We start from the raw sequence: 17,005 nt of genomic DNA, 5'->3' as shown, positions 1-17,005 counted from the left end.
CTTGAACTCCTTATGTAGCCCAGGCTGGCCTCAAATTCAAAGTGATCCTCCTGTCTCAGCCTCCTGAGTACTGGGATTACAGGTGTGTGCCACCATACCTGGCTCATCCTGTATACCTTAAATCATCTCTATATTACTTATAATACAATGTAAATGCTATATAAATGGTTATGTTGCATTATTTAGGAAATAGTAAGAAAAAAGTGTACGTTTAGTACAGATGCAAGTTTTTTTCTGAATATTTTCGATTTGTGGTTCGTTCAACCTATGGATGAGATTCAACCTGTGTATATAGAGGGCTGGCTATAATACATATATTAACAGAACAGTTATTAGAAGCAATACAACAACCCATGATAAATATGAGAGAAATTTCTATGCTTCCTCACATGAGGACATGCTATAAATAGCAAACAAATGTCTTCAAGAACATTCTTACAGCTCAGTCAACATTGAGTTTCAGGGATGGTTTCTAATAACATCTTCTGAAGTATATCTATGTAGTATAATATACCAGTAAGAGAAATAAAATAAATTTTACAAAGTTTGTCAATAAATTAAAATTTTATTTTGTAAAAAGTATTTAGGATAACAAATTACTAAAAGCAGCTGGAAGCTGGGATGCACACCTAAATAATCCCAGGAATTGGGAAGCTCGGGCAGGAGGACTGCTGTGAGCTCAGGGGCACCTGGGCTATGTAGAGAGTCCAAGGCCAGGCTGAACTGCATAGCGAGACTCTGTCTCAAAAACCAAAATATAGAGCCAGGGATTTAGCTCAGTGGTGCTGGCGCGTGCCTCCCAAGTGCAAGGTCCTGAGTTTGACCGCTGGTACCATAAAAACAAAACAAAACCCAAAATACATAAATACACGCAAGCAGCTAGATTGGAGAGAAGTTCTGTCAAAACAACATAGTTAGGTTTGCAGTTTTCTGGTAAATATAATAGTGATTACTACTGAGGCATTCCTAGAAAGGCAAGAGGGGACAGCTTGGGGTGATGCAAAATTTCTACGCTGTCATTTTGGTCATAGTTTTGCACTTGTCAAAACTCATGCATTTGTACATTTAAAATAGGCAAATTAAAAAAAATAAAATAGGCAAATTTATTACATATAAATTATAATAAAGCTGATTATGGGTGAATTTCAGCGGTAGAGTGCTGGCCTAGGGATGTGTGAAGCACTGGGTTTGACTGTAAAACAGAAACAAATATGATTAAAACACATATGAACCCAAACCCTGGTAGTTCTGTATTTGAATGGAAAGTATTAGTGTGAACTTATGATTAATTTTTTTAGGAGGGAAACACACACACATACACACACACACACACACACACTTATGAATATTGCTAGCTTGGAACCCTAAAAAGGCCTGCAAAGATCACCTTCAGTCAGTGAGCATCCTGTATCTGCAATATGGCTTCCAAGTACTTTTTCCACTAAGAGGAACCAGGTTTCCATGGAGAAACACAGAAAAATACAATCTGTATAGTAGATATGAATCAGCAAGGATACTTTCAAAGACCACTGAAGGTGTGTCAAAATGACTCAAAGCCCAACAGGTTCCCATCAACCACAGACGGGATAATCTGGGCATGAGAAGGAATACTAACTTTTAAAGAAGGAGCCAGCATTGACCCCACCTTTTTCATACCTCTAGGTAAGTACATAGCAGGTGGAAGTTTTACTTTGTAGAAATCCTGTCACTAACAAATGAAGACAACCGCTGCAGAACATCACCATTTTGCAACATTTAACAAAATGATCAATTTAGGCATTGACTGATGGTTGCCAGCAACCTCAAAAAAGAAACAACCAAACATGAAGGCCCCCAATAAAGAATACAACTGGCTATGAAACACTGTCACTCCAAAAATGGAACTCAAAGCCAGCCAAGCCTCTGGATTCAACCACCAATGTACAGGAAGTATGTGGAGAGGGACAGGTAAAACCATACCATGAAGATGCTATAAACAAAATCTAGACAGTTGAACAACCCCAAATGAATAACCAGCTGAGACAGAGAAAGAGAGAGAGAGGGAGAGTGAGAGAAAGAGATCCTATAGGATAACAAATTTATAAGAATCAGACATGAGGCCAGGTGTGCTGGCACATGCCTGTAATTCCAGCACTTTGGAGGATGAGGCAGGAAGATCGCTTCGAGTTCAAGGCCAGTCTGAACTACACAGCAAGAGCCTGTCTCAAAAAACTAAAAAAGTGGGCCGGGGATTTAGCTCAATGGTTCCACTGCCTGCCTTGCAAGCTCAAGGACCCGAGTTCGATCCCCGGTACCAAAAAAAAAAAAAAAAAAAAAACCAACTAAAAAAGGACTGGGGATTTAGCTCAGTGGTTTCACTGCCTGCTGCACAAGCGCAAGGACCTGAGTTCAATCCTCAGTACAAAAAAAAAAAACTCAATAATTGTTCTAATATTTAACGTTAGTTTTAGGATAATTTTTAAATATTTTACAGTATAAATATGGCAGATTCCTTAAAGATCTCTTCTGTCCTGATAAAACCCATTCCAGAAAAAGACAATACTGTATCTCCAAGAGAGAAATTATATTTTACCTAAATCAGGATACTCTAATTAGAGATTGGTTTAAGAATTATGATGCGACCTACTTTGATCAATGAGCTGTAAAGATTTCTCATTGGAATGTCTAGGGAAAGCTTTCCTGATTAAAGTGGGAAGAACCTTTATCTCTGACTTTCCTCCTAATTAGGTGGACAAGGTTGGAAATGTAGTAGCTACCTGTGGTCATGATGAAATAAACATAAAGAATAACATCAAAAAAAAAGAAAAAAAGAATAACATCAACATGAGGTGGGCCAGAAAGATGGTAGGGGCGGGGATTTAGCTCAGTGGTTCCGGCGCCTGCCTCGAAAGCGCAAGCTCCTGAGTTCGATCCCCAGTACCAAAAAAAACCCCAAAAAACAGAAAGATAGTAGGCAGAAAGTGCCTGGGTTCCTAATTTGAGAATAAACAGTTGTGCTGCTTGGAACAGTCTCTCTCCTGAATTTCACATTATACGAGAAAAAGAAACCCCAATTTGCTTAATCCAGTAGAGTAGAATTTTTGTTTCTTGTGTTCAACATATTCTTGATGCAACAGAATACTTCAAAATATAATTTTAAAAAATAAATCAAAGAAAGCACCAAAAATTTCCACTTCATAAATGTAAAAGAGCTAAAAAAAAAAAACCTAAGTTAACATATGGCAAATTAGCAAAGGAGAATGTTTATTATACAAATATGAAAATTTATACATTCTTAGCCGATGATATATACTTGATTAAAAAGTCTTTTAATTTTGATATATGCATCATTTCCTTCATTGTGGTATCTCTATTTCTCAGATGTATCAATCCATTCTCCAAAGTAGTTTCAGTCATCAAAACTGTGAAGAGGATACTCATTTCATCATATCTAAGGAAAAAGTCGTTTAACAAAAACACATGAGCACAGATGTCCATCGTCAGTCTCCACATTCCCCGCTCTCACTGCTTCAGTGTCTGCGCCTCCTTCAATCACAATCTCAGAGTGAGGGCTCAAACCTGACCAAAAATACTCAACATTTTTTGCTTCTGAATCATATTCAAAGTAGAATTTCCAGAGAGTTTCTAACTTAGTGGGCAGTAGAAAAGCCGTGAAAGAAATTAAGGCTGAGAAGTAGACTCTGTCACCTCGACACATCACTTAGTGTGGTATTACATATGAGCCGCATGATAACCTCAGCCTTTTGGAACCTGGCTATAGTGTAAGAACAATTATTTTAGATTAAATAACAATATTATAATAAAGATTTGGCATACAACAAATTTTACCAAATTCACGCATCATTTATTCCTCAGGATGCTTATAATTTCTAGTCTAGCAATCACTGGCTTTCTTCCTGCTTACCAAGTCATATTACCTCATTAAATGTTCTATTCTATCTATTTAGTTTTCTTGGTCTCTTTTATTCCACTAAAATATAAGCTTTTCTGTTATGCTCACTCACTATCATATCCAAGTGCATAAGATATAATAGATGCTCAGTAAATATTTGGATAAAAATATCTAGGGACAACAAAGCCTGAAGCATAAAAAGAACAAATATGTCCATATGATTCAAAGGGTAAGATTTAGAACCTGTGAAGACTAGGAAGTTTAAGTACCACCCCTTCATTTTATATGTGCTCAATTTTTATATGTAGAGGCCTATTTTTAGCTGAGTATGGTGGCCCATGCCTGAAATCCTAGCACTTAAGGAGGCTAAGGCAGGAGGACTGTAAGTTCGAGTCTTGCCTTAGTGAGACTGTCTCAAAATAAAAGGAATGGAGATGTAGCTCAGTGGTAGACAGCTCCTGGAGTTGATCCACAGCACTAAAAAAAACCAAACAAAATAAACACCATTTTTCTGTGGACATCATCTGGAAAGTGTCTTTTAACAAGTTATTAGAGAAATGAAGAGCAAAATAAAAAGCTTCAGACCTCTACACAGAAGACATGTATGTATTCAACACAAGAAGCTTTAAAAAAATCAAAATAAACCCAAAAGAAGGATAAATTACTTTACTAAAAAAAATTGATGAGATAGCACACAGGCAAGATTAGAGATAGGGAGATCAAATAGATTATTTCAATTATCCAGACAAGAGATACTAGTGACCTATAATAGCTCGGGTTTGGCTGGGCATGGTGGCGCATGCCTGTAATCCCAGAATTCAGCAGGCTGAAGCAGGAGGATCACTGTGAGTTTAAGGCCAGCCTGGGCTACATAGTGAGTTCAAGGCCAGCCTGAACCTCATAGAGAGATCTGTCTCAAAAAATAAAAAAAGTTCAAGCTGTATGGGTTAGGGTTAGCCCAGGCTGCCCTTGAACTTGCAGCAATCCTCCTGCCTCGGCCTCCCAAGTGCTGCGACACAGGTGTGTGCACCACACTTGGCTCTTTTATCTACACCTTATACATGTACAGCCTGAAGGTAATTTTATATAATATTTTTTGTGCACCTGTATTTTGACTACACTCCGTAACATGAGGGCAGGTGTGGAATTTCCCACTTGTTGAAAAACATTAGTGTTCAAAAAGTTTCAGATTTTAGAGCATTTCAAATTTTGGATTTCAAACTTTCAGGTTAGGGATGATCAACAAGTAGGCAATTTCAATCGAGAGCAATCAGAGAAACAGTGATGCCAGTCACTGAGATTAGTTTTCCATCTGCCAAGATAGAATTGTCTTTTAGTCTCAGAATAAACCAAAATACCAGCAAGGAAAAGGCATTCCAATCATGTTGCTTCAGCCCTGATTCAACAAATGCTTCTTATCTACGTGATTTTATCCTGATAAATTAATAAACTGAAGGCTACTTCATGACATTACATCTTGGAATTGGATATAGCATATGTATATATCTGCTGAATATTATTTTGTGCTATAACAATTAACTAAGGGCACATCATTCTGTAAAAGGGAAAGTGGGGAATAATTTTAATTGTATTTCATATATATTTATGAGACATGTTTCTGTTATCATAAAGAAATATATAATCAAACACTGAATAAAATAAATTTTTAATAACTAGAAAGATAATTCATCTTACTTTGAATAAAGCTGCTCCAGTGAGGACTGTACAGTTTCCAAATAGCCAGGCCACACGGAGATTCCATTTTCTAGTAATTCATTAAATAGCCCTTGACAAACCTGGAGAAAAACACAAAACTTCAAATAGTAGCTAGTGTCCTATTTTTGTGAAACCACAAATCACTTGTTTGTTTGACTGACTGACTGTACCAGGGACAGAACCAGAGCCTTCATACTGCCCTTGTCATTTTCTTTTTTTTTTTTTGGTACTGGGGATTGAACTCAGGTCCTTGCACTTTCAAGCCAGGCGGTGTAACCACTGAGCTAAATCCCCAGCCCCCTTGTTATTTTCTTACACTGAGACAGGGTCTCACTAGGTTGGCCTCAAACTTGCAATCCTCCTGTCTTGGGCTTCCAAGTAGCTAGAATTACAGGTGTCACCATGTCTGGTTTACAAGTCACCCTTTTCAATCTCTAAAATGAGCATAAATCCCTTTAGTTATATAATACTAATGTTTATAATTTACACTTACATACTTTATAAATTCTGTTCTTCCTCTGAAAATTAAGCACGGCAAACTAAATACTAAATGCGAATCTTCTGAGATATTTTTATACTCAATAAGAAATTCTGTCATTATCATCATTCAAAACACAAAATACCCAAAACAGATTCTATATACAATATATATATAAAACTGGCTACAAAGATGTACATTAACTCCAAACTCTTGTGGAGAGATGAAAACTGATCCCTAGGGTTATACTCCCATGTCAGGAAGAGGAGGAAGAGCCAGAAATGAAAACATACGAGGGGCCAGGCATGGTGGTGCACACCTGTAATCCCAGCACTTGGCAGGCTGAGGCAGGAGGATCCTTGTGAGTCTGAGGCCAGTCTAGGCTACAAAGTGAGTTCAGGACCAGCCTGGAATACATAGCCAGATCTCAAAAAAACTGTCTCAAAAAAACTAAAACAAAACAAGAAAATTTAAAAAGGTACAAGAAAATCCAACAGCATAGTACTCCAGAAGCCAACTACAGAAAATATTTCTAGAGAAAGACTGATTAGTTTCAGTGGACTGCTGGAGACATAAGCTGACCGGAAATATAAAAGTAGTACTACATAAATGACATAGGAAACTTTACTGGGTTTTTTTTTGTTACCAGGGATCAAACTCAGGTCCTTGCACTTGCAAGGCAGGCAGCGGAACCACTGAGCTAAATCCCCGGCTTGAAACTTTACTGTTTTTAAAAAAGCAATGTCAAAGCAAAGCTAACCCTACCTGCCATGGGGTGAGGATGAAGCTCCTCTGTAAGAATGCTTGCCTAGCGGCCCTGGTTCCACCTCCAGTACTGGAAAGCAAGCGGACAAAACCCCCTCCACTCCCCTAGCTCAAGTCTTCTCACCCTCCGCACTATGGACACAGGAAGTGTGGCAGCATTCTTGGTCACCATCAGATGCCTTCAGCACCCCAGACTCCACACCTTGTGACAACAGAAGTGGCTCTGGATATTACCCAAAGTCCCTTCTTTGATAGCGGTGACTGAGCTACAGCACTGCTTCTCAAACTAGAAACTTGCTAGCTCCAAAGGTATGGCAGAGCCTCCATAGCCCAGGGGGAGAAAGGACATCATCTCCTCTTTGTTTGGGTCCACTGTCACCCGCCTTCCCAGACTTCTCCACGGGAGCCAGGGAAAGCTGGGTGACTCTCCAAGTCTTGAGTGTTCTCACTCAGGTCCTAGGTGGTGCTGAGTCCCCTAGACAGAAACAACAACTGCTAAGAAAACCACCTCCCTGGTTTTTCCTCAAGAATATTTAGTAATTAGACCAGATTAATTAGAAAACTCAAAATTGCCGGGTGTGGTGGTGCGTGCCTATAATCCCAGCACTCAAGAGGCTGAGGCAGGAAGATCACTGCAAGTTCAAGCCCATCCTAAAGTACATTTGAGACTCTGTTTCAAAAAAAAAACAAAAAACCCACTAAAAATTGTTCAACCCTACCTAGGCAATTTAATGAGACCATTTCAAAAAGGAGGGTGGGGAGTGGGGATGTAGCTTGGTGGTGGAGAGCCCCTGGGTTTGATCCCCAGTACACAAACAAACAAACATCAAAGTGTTAAGTTAAAAGGGAAAGGGGCAAGAAAGAATTCACCAGATGTTGGAACAAACATTTTAATACTAAAACTATGTAAACACATTAAAAATGAAATTGAGTGGAGATGACTTTAACAGCAAAATCCACTGATATATAATATATGTAATATATATAATATATAATATAATATATATAATATATATAATATGTAATATATATTATATAATATATAATATATAAAATATATATAATATATATTATATATATATATATTTGGTACTGGGATCAAACTCAGGACCTTGTGCTTGCTCGGCAGGCAGCAGAACCACTGAGCTAAATCCCCAGCCCTTCCACTGAATTATATTCAGCTTCTTAGTATACTACAGTTCAACTTACCTATAATTACACATAGCACTTACCCACAGTTCTATTACTTAATTAAAATATTTTAAAAAGCAAATAAATCAAAATAAAAATTTAAATGGCAAGTTACCAAGTTTACTTAGAGTGATGGCTATACATAAATTATTATTAGTTGGTGATACTGAATATTAAATCCAAAGGTACTCTGCCACTGAGCTATATCCCCAGTCATTTTTATTTTTCATTTTGAAACAAGACCTTGCTAAGTTGCCCAGACAGGACTTGAACTTGTGATCCTCCTGCCTCAGCCTCCCAAAGTGCTGGGATTACAAGTATATGCTTAAAAATCATGACATTTATACTCATTTAACCCACCTGTCTTAGTTCCACAGTTGGGCCTCTTCCTACATCCAAAGCAACTTTAATAGGGGCTAAACAGGGGTGAAGTTTAAGTACCTAAGGCAATGAAGGGAGAAAAGGGAAGCACAATTAACATAAAAAAGGAAAAAAACCCACCCATATATTTAGTTCCCAAGTTTGTCTCTGAAATATCAAAAGCACCTTTCGGTGAAGATTCTTCTTCCTTGTAAAGGAGTTCTCTGTGAGCTGGAAAGAATCATAGAGGTAAGCCAGCATGCCTCGGTCTAGATCCCCGCTTACAGACACAACAGAAGGAACCACACTTTTCCGCCCATCTCGGCCCTTCACAGAGAAGAACAAAATAAAGTATCATTTAACAGAACTTTCTTAAGATTACACATTTTAGATTTGGCCAATCAGAATACAAAATTACAAATTCATTTTACAAATAACCCACTCTGTGCCAGGCCTATACCAGGGACTGGGCACAAAGATGATGACATAGTCTCAGCTGTCAGGGAGGGCAGAGTTTAAATCAGTGCATCTCAGCCGTCCTGTCACCTGTGAATTTAAAACACAACAGCACCTGGGCCTCACTCCAGACACAATGAACCAACTCAACTGGGATCTACACAGCATCAGTGTTTTCTTAACACTTCGGAGGTGAGAATCGGTATTTGGAAAGGGATCACTCTTTTTTTGGTACCGGGGATCGAACTCGGGTCCTTGCGCTTGCGCAGCAGGAGGTGAAACCACTGAGCTAAATCCCCGGCCCTAAAAGGACCACTCTTAAGTAAAAATTGAAGATTATTAACTAATGAAAGTCAGAAGAGTAGGGGGGAGTTGGTGTGCTTAAGGAAAAGGGTCTGCAGTATAATTTTCTAAAATGTAAGGTTATTTTCATAATAAACATCTATTAAAAACTTGCTACTTAAGGCTATAATTATAAAAATAAAATATACACAATACTATACCACATATATAAATCAAGTATTCATAAACTGCGTCCTCTCTTTTAAACTGATGAGGAAAAAAATCATTTCAAATTCTTAAAAATTTCAATTCTAAAACTTGAAGTTTTACACTTAAACAGTTCTATCATTCTTTTGTTTTGGTCTTTTGAGATAGGGTCTCCTCATGTAGTCCAGGCTGGCCCCTGAACCCATGGCGATTCTGCCTCAGCCTCCCCAGTGCTGGGATTATAGGTGTGCACGCCCATTCCTGACTCATTCTATTTTTTTTTGGTACCGGGGATTGAACTCAGGACCCCAGGCCCTGACTCATTTTTTAAAAATTTCTATTATCATTATTCACCTGAACGTCCATGTGACTTTGTAATACTTAGAAAAAAATCCCTTAAATTCTCAATTTCTATTAATTACTCTATTATGATCAATCATAGTCTTCAAAATACACACATTTTGACATTTTAAACCTATTTGAATTGCATGTGATACTTAAAAGACTAATGAAAATTTGCCCTCAAAACAGTCAATTTTTTTAGCTGGGATTCTATTCTAACTCCACTAGTTGATGTCATTCACACATTTATAGAACTGGTATTTAGTAAGATAGTTCTGAGGTACTGCATGACTCTGGTACCATTTGAGTCAAATAAAAGACTAAATCATATTTAACTATGAAGAAAGCTTTAATATTTCTAACTCTCTGAAAATTGAATATCCATGGTTGTCAAGCTATCCAATGGCAACTCTTTATAGCCAGACTATCTAATTTCTCATATCTTCCAGAACAAATCTTTCTATCTTAACTGTTCAGTTTTCTGTTGTCTAAAACAGAAACTCTAAAACAGTTCTGAATAGTTTTTCTGTTTTCTAAAAAAATAATCTCTCCAGGAATATATTTAGATATTAACAGTAAAACCAATTAAAAATAAATACAAGATAGCCTAAGAAATCTTTCAAAAAAACATACTTAATGGCAGAAATTCTGTTTATTTACTCTGTAATGTTCAGCTAATGGTTTTGTGAACTATGGAAACAGAAGAACAACAATTTCATGAAAGGGGAAAAATTCTGCAGTAGAGAACTTCTCATTTGTGAAAATCACTCCAATAAAAAATAAAATAAGAGCTAATAGCCACAATACAAAAATCATCTTTAAATTGCTAGTTACAAGTTGAGCTGGTCTTAAATCCCTAACCCCACCCCCAAAAAGGCAGTAGGGATATAGGTGAAAGCCCTGGGTTCAATGCCTAGTACCACCACCACCACCAAAAAAAAAAAAAAAAAAAAAAAGTGTGTAAATATTTGTAGTCATATACAGTATTTCCTAATTGTGTCCATCAGAGGGACACAATTTGTCTTTTTTTTTTTTTTGGTACCGGGGATTGAACTCGGGTCCTTGTGCTTGTGGAGCAGGCAGCGGAACCACTGAGCTAAATCCCCAGCCCAAGAGGGACACAATTAAAACAGTGGTATATGGTTAAAAGGGGTATACTTCATGGCAAAATCTAAGTTTATAAATACAATTTCCTTTAGTAGGAACCAAGGTTCCTTGGAGAAATGGCTGGTTCTACAGCTAGGTCAAGAAAATATTAGATGAAGTAAGGAATCAGCTGGGTGTGGTGATGTATGTCTGTAATTCCAGCACTCTGGAAGGCTGAAGCAGGAGGACTGCAAGTTCAAGTTCTGCCTGGGCAACAAGTGAGACCTTGTCTCAAAAATAAAAAAAACAGGGCTGGGGATACAGCTCAGTATAAGGGCCATGGGATTAACCTGTGTGTGTGTGCGTGTGTGTGTGTGTGTAAAACAAGTTACTAGCACAGAGAATGATGAAGATATATGAAAATGAAACTGGCCAAGTCTAGGACAATTTGAGTATCAAAATAAATATTACAGTAACAGATTATAAACCTATGAGAAAAATAGGAATCTGCGAGTCCATACTGATATGAAAAATAAGTAAATGGGGAAGAAGAGAAAGCCCTACCATTTAGCAAATGTAGTAACTTATTTGGGTAGGAATCATCAGTTGAGGGGCTGGGGATTTAGCTCAGCGGCATTGTGCCTGCTTCGCAAGCACAAGTTCCTGAGTTCGATCCCCAGTACCAAAAAAAAGAAAGAAAAAAGAATAATCAGTTGAGACCCCAAATAGAAATTAAAATCTGGTGACAAAGAGGTTATGTGCATAGTCTTTTCATGTATCTGCCCACAAAAGATTTATTTATTAGCTTTACATTGGAGAAACCTAGTAGACACTGTGTTACTAAGTAATCAAAGTCAACATCTTCAAGAAGGCACTGATACCTACACCTCCTAACATGATGCACTGAGAAGGGGGCAATACCGCTTCCACATTGTTCCTAGCAAAAACACAGAAGCTATGAGGAAACAAATCTGTAACAAGGGACATCCTACAAAGTGACAAGCCTGCACTCTTGACAGGTACCAAGATCATAGAAGAGTGGGAAGATTAAATGGAATGTTCATTCGAAGGAGACTAAAGAAATGATAACTACATGAAATACATGATCCTGGATTGGGTCCTGGACTTGCAAAGGGCATTACTGGGCTAACTGGTTAGATCTGAAGGATTCTGTGCAATGGATAGTAAAAGTGGAGTATGCCTATAATTACTGTGGAATAGTTCAGAAATGAACTCAGATAATCTGGGTAAAGAACACATAGAATCTCAAAGTAAAACATACGTGTAACTTAGCCACATCTCCAGGATACATGTGTAAGAGTTCTTTATCTCCTAGATTCCACAGTGTTTCTATTGGCTCCTTTCCCCAAGGAAAACTGTAATAAAGTTTGTTTCCTTTTCGTCCCTCTTCATCCTGACAATCACTGCTGCTGAAGTTAGATGGACTCATGGCAAACTGGAAAAGAAAATTTGTCTTAAAACTTATTACAATAAACATTAACTTATCTCAAATCTCACAATAATTTCTAAGAATTGAAGTTGTTTAAGACTGTCCAGCAATTGATTGCCACTAGTCAAGTCTCGAATAAAAATTGTGAAATTTAATTAAGTATGAGTATATACACTATTAAACATACTTTTTTTTTGTCTTGAACTATTAAAAAAACCATTGATTCTATCTAGCCTTTTGGTGGCCAGTTAATAAGAGGGGAAGTTCATGACAAACTATAAATAGGATAAAGAAGAAAGCATCATATGGTTACCATTCTTATCCTTCAATGAAATGTGGGATAACTTGTGATTTTTCCATTTAGTTTACTTGGGAGTTTGGGGATTTTTAAGAGTTGAGAAGGGAAGTGTGGTACACAAGCCTGCAATCCCAGAACTCTGGGAAGCTGGGGCAGGAAGATCTCCTGGGCAACTTAGCAAGACTCTCAAAAAAATTTTTTTTAAAAGTTTATTTTATTGGTACATTTTAGGTATACAATATAATGACATTCATCATTGGAAATTTGCACCTTTACATAATCTCTCTTGGTTCTTATTTTTCCCCATTCCCCTGCCCTCCCTTCAACCCCTCCATCCCTATTTACAAAGACTTTGTTTCCATTTTTTCATTTTCTCATATTAATTCCATTCCCTTTTTTCCTTTCCTCACCCCTCCCAATTCCCCTTCCCCTTTGCCCCTTTTCTTCCTATTTCACATTATCTATTATACCTTTTAGTCCTTATTTACACTTTCAGTTTCTCACACTAGAGAAACTATTCAGTATTTACACATGTGTGTCCTATTTATTTAAGAGTATTGCCTCAAGGGCCGGGGATTTAGCTCAGTGGTTCCAGCGCCATTCTCCAAAGAGTATTGCCTCAATGTGCATCCATTTAGCTATAAATGTCTCTAATTTTTCATTTTTTATGTCTGAGTAATACTCCATTTTAGAAAAAATTTTTCTTTTTTTTCATTTTTTGGTTCCAAGGATCGAACTCGGGACCTTGCGCTTACGCGGCAGGTGCTGGAACCACTGAGCTAAATCCCCGGCCCTGAACCACATTTTCCTTATCCAGTCTCCAGCTGATGGGCATTTGGACTGTTTCCAAGTTTTAGCTATTACAAACTGTGCTGCTATGAACATGGGTGCACATATATCACTGTGGTATGATTCTTTTAATTCTTTGCGGAAGATCCCCAGCAGGGAAATAGCTGGGTCAAATGGGTCTTCCAGTCCTAGTTCTTTGAGGTATCTCCATACTGATATCCACAGTGGTTGCACCAGTCTATACTCCCATCAGCTTCGGAGCAGTGTTCCTCTTTTCCCACAGCCCCGCCAGCATTTGTTATTGGTTGATTTCATGATAGCAGCCATTCTTTCTGGGGTGAGGTAGAATCTCAGCATTGCTTTCATTTGCATCTCTTGAATGACCAGTGATGTTGAACATTTTTTCATGTTTATTTACTATTTCTACTTCTTTGTCTGAGAAATGTCTCTTCATTTCAGATGCTCATTTTTGGATTGGGTCTTTAAATTTGGGAGGTCTGATTTTTTCAAGTTCTTTATAGATTCTAGATAGTAGACCTTTGTCTGAGGGACAGCTGGTGAAAAATTTTTCCCACATTGTGGGTTGTCTCTTCAAACTGTTGGTGGTTTCTCTTGCTGTGCAGAAGCTTTTTAGTAAGAAGAGATCCCACTTGTTGATTGTGTTAGTTCACAGGCAACTTAGGTTTTGTTCATAAAATCTTTTCCTACACCAATGTCTTCAAGAGTTCTTCCTAAACTCTCTTCCAGCCAGTTTTGTGTTTACTATTTAGATTTTTAATCCATTTAGATTTTAGTTTAGTGCATGGTGAGAGATATAGGTCTAGTTTTAGTCTTTGACAAGTTGAAGCCAAATTTTTCCAGCACCATTTATTAAAGAGGCTATCTTTCCTACAGTAAGGATATTTGGCTCCTTTGTCAAAGATGAGGTGGCTGAGTGTGTTTGGAGTTGTTTCTGCATCTTCTAATCTGTTCCATTGGTCCTCAGGTCTGTTTCTTTGCCAGTACCATGCTGTTTTTATCACACTAGCTTTGTAGTATAGTTTCAAGTTGGGGGTTGTAATACCCCCTGCCATGTCTTTGTTACCTAGAATTGCTTTTGCTATTCTGGGTCTCTTCTTGTTCCAAATGAATTTTTGGATTGTTTTCTCAGGTCCATGAGGTATGCTGCTGGGATTTCAATTGGAATTGCATTGAATCTATATAGCAGTTTTGGAAGTATGGCCATTTTCACTATGTTGATTCTTCCTACCCAGGAGCAAGGGATGTCTGTCCATTTTCTGATATCCTCTTCAATCTCTCTTTTCAGAGTGCTATAGTTTTCAGAGAAGAGGTCTTTGATTTCTTTCGTTAGGTTGATTCCTAGGTATTTCAATTTTTTGGATGCTATTGTGAAAGGAACTGTTTGCCCTATTTCTCTCTCAGTGAGTCTGTTGTTTGTGTAGAGGAGAGCTATTGATTTTTGTGTGTTGACCTTGTATCCAGCTACTTTACTGAATTTGGTTATTAAGTCTAGGTGACTTTTGGTGGAGATCTTCAGGTCTTCTATATAGAGTATCACGTCATCTACAAATAATGACAATTTGACTTCTTCATTTCCTATCTTTATTCCTTTTACTTCATTCTCTTGTATAATTGCCATGGCTAATGTTTCCGAAATGATATTGAACAGGAGTGGTGATAGTGGACATCCTTGTCTTGTTCCTGATTTTAGTGTGAAGGATTTCAGTTTTTGGCCATTTAGTATGATAATAGCTGTTGGTTTTTCATAGATGGCTTTTATCAGGTTGAGGTAGAGACTGTCTATTCCAATTTTTTGTAGGGTTTTAAAAATCATAAATGCATGTTGGATTTTGTCAAATGCTTTTTTTGCATCTATTGAGATGATCATATGGTTTTTGTCCTTGGCTCTATTGATATAGGGTATTACATTGATTTGTGTATGGTGAACCATCCCTGCATCCCTGGGATGAATCCCACTTGATCAGGGTGTATGATCTTCTTGATGATCTTCTGCATTCTATTTGCCAGTATCTTATTAAGGATTTTTGCATCTATGTTCATTAGTGAGATTGGCCTATAATTCTCCTTTTTGGTTGGGTCTTTCTCTGCTTTGGGGATCAAGGTGATGCTTGCTTCCAGGAATGAATTCAGGAGTATTGCTTCATTTCAATTTCATTGAAGAGTTTAAACAGCAGTGGCAGTAGTTTCTCTCTAAATGTCTTGTAGAATTCAGCGGTGAAGCCATCCAGATCTGGGCTTTTCTTAGTTGGTAAGTTTTTAATTATGTTTTCAATTTCATTGATTGATATTGAGTCGTTTAGAATTTTTAGGTTTTCTTCATCCAACTTTGGTAATTCATACGTATCTAGGAATCTGTCCATTTCTTTTGTGTTTTCCATCTTATTGGTGTATAGGTTCTCAAAGTAGGTATTGATGATCCTCTGGATTTCTGCTGGGTCCATTGTAATTTCATCCTTTTCATTCCTAATTGCATGGATTTGGGCCTTTTCTTTCCTTTTTCTGAACAGGTTGGCTGAGGGTTTATCAAGTTTGTTTATTCTTTTGAAGAACCAACTCTTGGCGTCATTGATTTTTTGTATTGTTCTCTTAGTCTCCATTGCATTGACCTCTGCTCTGATCTTTAAAATTTCCTCCTTTGTACAAGCTTTGGGTTTGTTCATTTGTTTTGTTTTTGGTACCAGGGATCAAACTCCAGTCCTTGTGCTTGTGAGGCAGGCGGCAGAACCACTGAGCTAAATGCCCGGTGAGCTTCGGGTTTGTCCTGCTCTTCTTTTTCTAGAAGCTTGAAGTTCAGCATCAGGTTGTTTAATTGGGCTCGCTCTGTTTTCCTAATATGAGTATTCACTGCTATGAATTTCCCTGGTAAGACTGTTTCATTGTGTCCCATAGATTCCGATATGTCATATTGTCATTGTCATTTAATTGAAGGAACTGTCTGATTTCTTTAATTTCCTCTGTGACCCATTGGTTATTCAGAAGTGTGTTGTTCAATCTCCATATGGTTATAAAATTTTTGTGGTTTCTTTTGCTATTGAGCTCCAATTTCATCGCACTATGGTCTGATAATATACAAGGGATCACTTCAATTCCTTTGCACTTACCTAAATATGTTCTATGAGTGAGTATGTGGTCTATTTTGGAGAATGACCCACATGCAGCTGTAAAGTATATTCTGATTTTGTGGGGAACACTCTGTAAACAGCTGTTAAGTTCATTTGTTCAAGAGTTTAACTGAGTTCTAGTATTTTGTTGCTTGTTTTTTGTCTAGTTGATCTATGTATTTGTGACATTGGGGTATTGAGGTCCCCCCACTACTATTGTATTAGTGCTTATATGATTTTTCATGTCCATGTTTTATATAGTTGGGCACACTAGTGTTTGGTGCATAGATATTTATGATTGTCATTTCTTCCTCTTGGATTGTTCTCTTTATAAGGATATAGTGTCCTTGTCTCTCTTAATCAGTGTTGGTTTGAAATCCACTTGATTTGCAAAGAGGATAGCTACTCCTGCTTTTTTTCGGGTTCCTGTTGCATGGAGTATTGTTTTCCACCTGTTAACTTTCAGTCTATGAGTTTCTTTTTGAATTAAGTGTGTTTCTTGCATGCAGCATATTGTTGGATCTTGCTTCTTGACCCATTCTGCCAGTCTATTTCTTTTGATTGGTGAATT

The 17,005-nt window shown here is 37.6% G+C and overlaps 1 protein-coding gene across 10 annotated transcripts in view; it reads right to left on the bottom strand.

Annotated features, from left to right (window-relative positions):
* Polg2 (DNA polymerase gamma 2, accessory subunit) overlaps positions 1-17,005 on the bottom strand; it is a 66,697-nt gene that overhangs the window by 36,070 nt on the left and 13,622 nt on the right. For 6 of the 10 annotated variants that reach the window (XR_002391080.2, XR_015450298.1, XM_087208613.1 and 3 more), the window contains exons 4-7: positions 12,058-12,231; positions 8,589-8,729; positions 8,403-8,483; positions 5,588-5,688 (exon numbers count right to left, since the gene is read on the bottom strand). Coding sequence is in view for 7 of the 10 variants with exons in the window: in XM_087208613.1 (XP_087064739.1) it covers positions 5,588-5,688; positions 8,403-8,483; positions 8,589-8,729; positions 12,058-12,231 (497 nt within the window). In the remaining 3 variants the exon portion in view is untranslated. The other 4 variants (XM_004870230.4, XM_087208612.1, XM_021248641.2 and 1 more) reach the window with 4 other exon arrangements.

Source organism: Heterocephalus glaber, unplaced genomic scaffold, assembly GCF_053883595.1.
Source record: "Heterocephalus glaber isolate CG9 unplaced genomic scaffold, H.glaber_assembly_v1.0 deba00000937, whole genome shotgun sequence".
NCBI lineage: Eukaryota > Metazoa > Chordata > Mammalia > Rodentia > Bathyergidae > Heterocephalus > Heterocephalus glaber.
This window is presented reverse-complemented; position numbering and strand designations above follow the sequence as displayed.